The 7346-nt window shown below is 29.6% G+C and overlaps 1 protein-coding gene across 1 annotated transcript; it reads left to right on the forward strand.

The window, feature by feature from the left end:
• The first annotated feature begins 3183 nt into the window (after positions 1 to 3183).
• LOC143581328 (transcription factor bHLH61-like) lies at positions 3184 to 6336 on the forward strand. The gene is made up of 4 exons (XM_077064152.1): positions 3184 to 3929; positions 5201 to 5356; positions 5446 to 5613; positions 6162 to 6336. The coding sequence occupies exons 1-4, from the start codon at positions 3294 to 3296 to the stop codon at positions 6246 to 6248; spliced, it is 1047 nt and encodes a 348-aa protein (XP_076920267.1). The 5' UTR covers positions 3184 to 3293; the 3' UTR covers positions 6249 to 6336.
• Positions 6337 to 7346: the final 1010 nt, after the last annotated feature.

The following is a 7346-nucleotide window of genomic DNA, read 5'->3' on the forward strand; positions in this document are numbered from 1 at the left end:
CAATTCCAAACGCTAGCATCTCTTATAAGACTCTATCACCTTCATTCTTCTGTTGAGGTTCTAGCACTTCTTCCTCCGACCCTCTTTTTACATAGCGAAGAAAAGCAAAGGATCTTGCTCAAATGTATTATTATTATTATTATTACTTTTATTATTTTTTTATTATTATTTAATTAATTATATGCGTTTTAATGTGGAGTCCAATCGTTTCATTCTTAATATATATATGTCTCCTTTTTTCCTTAACCTAAAAATCGATCATCATTGTTCTATTAACAAAAATATTAACTAATTTTATATTTAATATACTAGCTTTTATCCCTCCGTATTACGGGGTTTTTACATTATTCGTTTTTAATATTTATATATATATATTTTAGATTTTAATTTTATTTATTGTAAGTAACTTAACAATATAATTAGAATTTGATGACTAAAGGGGCTCAAAAATAAATGAGATGCTATAATCCAGTATAAAGGCTAACGGGGTTTGGTAAGACCAATGACCCGTTTAGTTTTTTTACCATTAAATTGTTTTTTAATTATAAATAATATATTTTTTAAAAAAAAATATATATTAATTTTTAGTATATCTATATTTTATAGGATTTTCATATCAAATGTTTGGTGAGACTAAATTTTAATTTAATGAGATGTTCTTACCCGTTTAAGGGCTATCTGAGTTTGGTGAGACCCATACTCGTAAATTCAGGTCAAATGCATTAGAAATTTCCATTTACAAATAAAGTAATATAGTGACTTAAGAAAATATATGAAGATTTTGTTTATACATATTTAAGATTTAAGATATAGTACTATATAAATGTTTTATTAATTAGTCCTGTAATAAAAAAAAAAACCAATATTATAAGTATATTAAACACAAGAAACTGTAAAACTAATTAAACCTTCACAATTATTGATTAGATATTTTTTCAACAAACATTCATTTTAGTATACCTTTTGTAGTTGAAGATGAATATAGTTTATGTACTTGTTACATAATACTTAATTCCGTTTTCAATCTATCCCATATATATATATATATATATATAGGGGAGAGTTAACGTACAATGATAGGTTATCGTACATTAGATACGCGAGACCCAGCACCACCCGATCCTAATTGCAATTAAAACTATGCGGTGGCATAATTGTAATTAAATCAAAAATACTTATCGCACAACAGATCGTCATTTGCTGCAAGCCTTCAACCATAATCAATCATCCACAAAACTAAAGCATAATCAAAATCGATAAACCCATTATCGCTATAGTTTAATAATCTTCAAATTCATCAAAAATTGTTGATTTAATCAATTGAATTGATGTGTAAGAGACTTTAGAATCATCAATCGATTATGAATTGCAAAATAATACAGTTAATTGAGCTATAATTAGGGTTCGTGTTTAAACGTTCTGCACAAAACTTTAAACGTTCTGGACTTTTTGTACAGAACTTCTAAACTTTTTGTACAATCTTCTAAATTTTTTGTCTAGAACTTCTAAAGTAAAATGTTAAGAGTAATATGAACACCAAAATGAACAAAAAGTTTAAACATTCTCACCAAAATATACACTTAAAATGACCAAAAAGTTTAATGGTTCAACTAATACGTTCTGACCAAATCTACAAATTTAAAAGTTCTGACCAAAATGAACACTAAAATGAACAAAAAGTTTAAACGTTCAACTAATATAATCTGACCAAAACCACAAGTTTAAACGTTCTGACAAAAAACAAACACCTTTAAACGTTTAAATTTAGAAGTTCTGTACCAAAACTTTAGAAGTTCTAACAAAAAAGTTTAGAAGTTCTAACAAAAACATCAATCGATTATGGAATTGCAGAAATAACGCACTCAATCGAGCTCTTATTAGAGTTCAAAATATTATGTTTAAACGTTCTGAAACAAAACTGAAGACCTATAAACGTTCTGACCAAAAAAGAACATCTTTAAACGTTCTAATACATTCAAAGAAGTTCTGGGTGTTAAAAAAAACGAACATCTTTAAACGTTCTAATACGTTCTTAGAAGTTCAGGGTGTTTAAAAAAGTTTTGAAGTTCTGATAAAGTTTAAAAGTTCTAAGAAGTTCTGGGTGTTCAAAAAAGTTTAGAAGTTCTGGGTGTTCAAAAGAGTTTAAAAGTTCTGATAAAGTTTAGAAGTTCTAAGAAGTTATGGTTCTTCAGAACTTCTAAAACTAACAAAAAAAACACCTGTAACATGAAATTGAACACTTAAATCACTTCATATAATCTCATAATCATCAAACAATCGTCAATCAACCGTTAATTTGATCATTGATTAGATCATATGAACAAAATAAGGAACGTCTGCAACTGGGTTTCTGCAAAACTCAAAATTGATTAATGGAAACTTCAAATTGATGATTATTTGGACCAATTTCAAAGTTTAATTGATCAATTAGTTCAACAATTTCAATTTCAATTGCTCAATTTGACAATTGACCTGTGTGAAACCCCGTGAAACAGCAGACGATGGATGTGAATGAAATTTGATTATGTTTCTGATCTTGATATGCAATTTAGGAGTCGATGTATGATCGTGGTTGATGAGTGAATGACTTAATTTGGGACGGAATATGAATTGAATAAAATTACAATCTTGCCACCGTGTGTTTTTATAAGTCGACGATCCAGACACTCGCGTACCTATTGTACGATAAGGGATTTTTGTATTGGATCCTTTATCTACACACACACTTAGAAGTATATTCATCAAAGTTTATAAAAAAATCCTTGAGATTTTTTTATATAGACAAAAATTGCCGATATCGCATGTTACACATGTTACATGCATTTGCGTTACGTACATGCAGGAAACTGTAAATGCTCGTTACACATGTTTTAATGATTGATTAGTGTAAAAAAATTATAAACTTTTTTTTAGTAAATATAACTTGTATATTATAGTACATATGAAAAATAGTTAATTGTTTTTACATATATATTTTATGTATTTATTAAAGTTCTAACAACTCAAATGATATTTAACATTAATCTTTTTAAGTAATGATAATTTAAATTTATAATACAGAAAGAATTTTCAAGAAGAAAGATGTGTGCAAAAAGTTATACATAATTTTTTAAAAGAATATAAATATTTTAAAAGTTATTATAGCAATATAGCATGAAGGCCACCTTCTCTTATCCCCCTATATATTCACTCATTTATCATCCTCCACTTGTTGCAATTTTCATGTTGATCATATGCAGCCATCCATTGATCCTAGAGAGAGAAATTGAGTTTTAGAGTGAGAAAGTTGAGTGATGGAGTTCCATCACCACCACCACCATGGCCATGGATTCTTAGAAGACATGCTAGATTCAAACATTGCTTTTGGGATCAATGATAATAATTATATTGATGATCCATTTGACCAAAATGCCCTCCTTGCTACCCCTACCACTTTTCTTGAAAGTTCACCTCTTTCCATCACCTCTCAAACCTCTTCTTCATTTGAAGACTTTTCCTTACCATTTACCTTTAACTCACAAACCCTAAACTGTTCTTCATTTGGCCAACACTTCACTAATCCTTTTGTTGACCATGAGCTATTATCTGCTGCCACTCTTAACCACACTCCACCTAACATCAAGCTTGAATCTTCACCATTTAATGACCAAGATTATTACTCAATGCTTTCAATGCTGGATGATGTAAAAAATTGTCATTTTGTGCATGATGTGAGTAATTATCGGGTCAACCCGGAAATGCCCTACCCACAAGGGGTTATGGGTGATCCAGAACCAGAAAGACCTACCGGTTTCAACATGGGGAAGAATGGTAAAAACTGTAAAGTTGAGGGGCAACCTTCAAAAAATTTAATGGCTGAGAGGAGGAGGAGGAAGAGGTTGAATGAAAGACTATCCATGCTTCGATCTATTGTACCCAAGATCAGCAAGGTACAAACTTTCTAAATTGCTTTATATAATGTAGATACACTGTAGTTATAATTAATACATAGTAAAGAGGCCAGGGTTATAATTTCTGTAATTGTGTTTCACTTAACATGTAAACTATGGCTTTGTTTTTAATATAAGCAATTTTTGTGTTTCACCTTGGTTTTAGATAATCACGTTTAGCTAAACAAGTAAGATTAATTTTAAGGATGATGTGATGGATTGATCTATTTAAGAAGTTACTTTTATAAATTTTAAAAAGTATATGTTTTAGTTCATAACTTTTATCAACTGATCATTTGATTAGATATTATATATCAAAATATATAAGAATTTGAAAAGACATCATGTCTATAGTTTATATTAAACTAGTTTTTATTCTCCGTATTACGAGGGTTGTTTTATTTTATTTGTTTTTAATATTTATTTATTTTTTAAATTATTATTTTTTTATTGTATAAAAGTTAATAATATACTTATGGTTTAATGATAAATTGTTTCACTAATAAATAAAATGTTATAACCCGGTTTAAAAGCTATATGGGTTTGATGAGACCCAAGACCCGTTTATTTTTTTACTATAAAATTGATTTTTAATTGTAAATAATATATATCTTTTTTTGAATAAATCATATATTAATTTTTAGTATATCCCTACTTTATAGGATTTTTATATCAAATATTTAGTGATATAAGTTTTTAATTTAATGAGATGTTATAACCCTTTTTAAAAATTATATGGATTTGATAAGACTCATACCCATGAATTCGGGTCAAATGCATGAGAAACCTCCATTCAAAAATCAAACAAATCTGGTGACTTTTTAAAAAAAAGCGAAAGGGGAGCGACCACATCGCGACACGTATGATTTTTATGATTTCGTTTATATGTATTATAGATGTATTATAGATTTTTATGATTTCGTTTATATGTATGATTTTTTTTTCTTTGGTTTCATATGCATTACACGTGTTTCTAGTTCGTGTTGGTGTGAACTCTCACACTACCAAACGAATATCGTTGTCTGGGTTATCGACGGTTGCAATCAGTGAACAAGACTCTTTTATAATCATAAGAAGTACTGTTAATGCATTTAAAGAAAGAAGCACAAATATACTACACATGAATGAGTTACTTTTGTAAATTATGTAAACTTTAGCATTGGTGCTTGATATTGCATAATTCAAAAGATTAGCATAAATATTTTGTAATGATGTTTAAAAGAATATATACATATAGATTAATAATCTAACTTTTTGTAATGTAAATTAAGATGGACAGGACTTCCATACTGGCAGACACAATAGACTACATGAAGGAGTTGATTGAGAAAATCAAACATATGCAACAACAAATGGATATGGTTAATATGAATGATCTTCAGTTGTCTACACAACCCAAAGATATATTTATCAGAAATTCACCAAAGGTATATATATGTGTGTTTAGTTTTGATTCACTAGCTAATTAATATTATTGTATATTATGTATCTTAAAGAAAATAATATGTGGGTTTAGTTTGATGTGGAGAGGAGAAATACAGACACGTGTGTGCAAGTATGCTGTAGTGGTAAACCAGAGCTACTAATATCAACAATGTCTACACTTGAAGCATTGGGCCTCCATATTCACGAATGTGTTGTAAGTTGCTTCAATGATTTCACCATGCATGCGTCTTGTCAAGAGGTATGATAATAGTAAATACTTTATTGGGAAAATTCTCAAAATGTCATTTTTACATAGAGATATTTCGTTTAAATCTCCACGAATCAAGAGTTCCAGAAATGTCCCCTTCAAACACGTTAGCGGGACTGATAAGTAGTCGTCACGTGTTATCAATACCTCACTGTATGACCTACGGTTCAACAAACTCGTCGGACAACCTGTTTATTTAACGAAGTCGTTGGGACAACTTGTTTACAAACTCGTTGGGATGACCTATTTACATGCTCATATGGATGACCTATTTTGTTCACCAAACTCATCTGAGACGACTTGTTTGGAGCTAGCTAGGGTTATTTGATTGAAGGACATACGCTTTGGGTGAGTAGAAAAAAACAGCAGCAACGATGTGTTTGGATGAGACATTTATGAAATTCTTGATTGTAGGGACGTACACGAAATCGCTCGATAAAAAAAGGATAATCTGGGAATTTTCCATACTTTCTTTCAATCACAAATAAATAAATAAATAAATTATTCAACTAAACTTACTAACTTGTGATTAATAATAGGACATGGAGCAAAGACTAATATTAAAGCCGGATGATATAAAGCAAGCGTTATTTAGAAACGCAGGATACGGTGGCAGGTGTCTCTAGATTCAATATTCTTCTTCAATACTTGATTGATATAAAAGCAAATTTAATAACTTCGATATTCATGTAATTTTAATAAGTGAAAAATTGATGATTGAGGGATGCAAGTGTAATTTTGTTAGTGAGAGGGTGTAGCTGCTTGTCTTGTGATTGATTTTTGTCATCTATAAAAAAGGCTATGTTACCCTTTTCTTTTTTTGCTGCATGTAAGAACAAACTATCTAATCGTAAAATCGAATCATATCAGTTAATTTGGTTCAATCTATGATTTCATTATCAAACCCTTATGTTCAAGTCTTCTCTTTATTAACTTTTTAGAGTTGATTAAAAGGATGCTACATTATTTACGCCTATTGGATTCAAGTGCCCTATATGAGTTGAGAAAAAAAGTGTTGAACGAATTGTATAAACAATTTTTGTAAATGACGATTAACTTTATAACAATAAAATTAACAAAATCTAAGTGTTAAAATGGCATACCGTAATAGCTAACAGAAAAATTTCCAAATTAACGAATTATATAAACAAAAGCTCTCTTTTATTGACACTTTTTTTAACAGCCAAATATTATAAACAAGACTCAAAACTCAAAAGTGTGCGCCTCAACTGCGGAATCAAATACGATTCAAACAGAACATACAAATACAAATATTCCAAGATTACAAGATTAACGGTAATATTGAATTGAGCCAAAGAGGGGAATCTTTCTTGTTCGTCTCCAATATTCGAACTTCCCAGAGCATCTTATTTTTGAAAATTATCTGGTTCCTATTCTTTCTCAAGTTCGACAATTAAGGTGATAAGGAAAACCGCCCCGAACTCTTTGTAGAAGGATAAATCAGTACAAGCATTGAATAAACTTCTATAAGGATTTGTGTACATATAATTAAATAGGTGTATCAAACAGCCGATGAGTGTATTCAAAAAGCTTCTTTCAGTTCAAACCCACACATCAACACAAGTTCTATAGTTGACTTTTCATACCAAAAATAATAATAATATAATAATAATTAAACAAATTAGAAAAAAAGGACTTGTTTGAAGGATACAGATATATGTATTCCTTAAGGACGTTCGAAGCACTAAACCACCCCTCAAGGT

The sequence above is a fragment of the Bidens hawaiensis genome, unplaced genomic scaffold, assembly GCF_021521415.1.
Source record: "Bidens hawaiensis isolate Kalapana, Puna unplaced genomic scaffold, B.hawaiensis_p1.1 tig00001511_1, whole genome shotgun sequence".
Lineage (NCBI taxonomy): Eukaryota > Viridiplantae > Streptophyta > Magnoliopsida > Asterales > Asteraceae > Bidens > Bidens hawaiensis.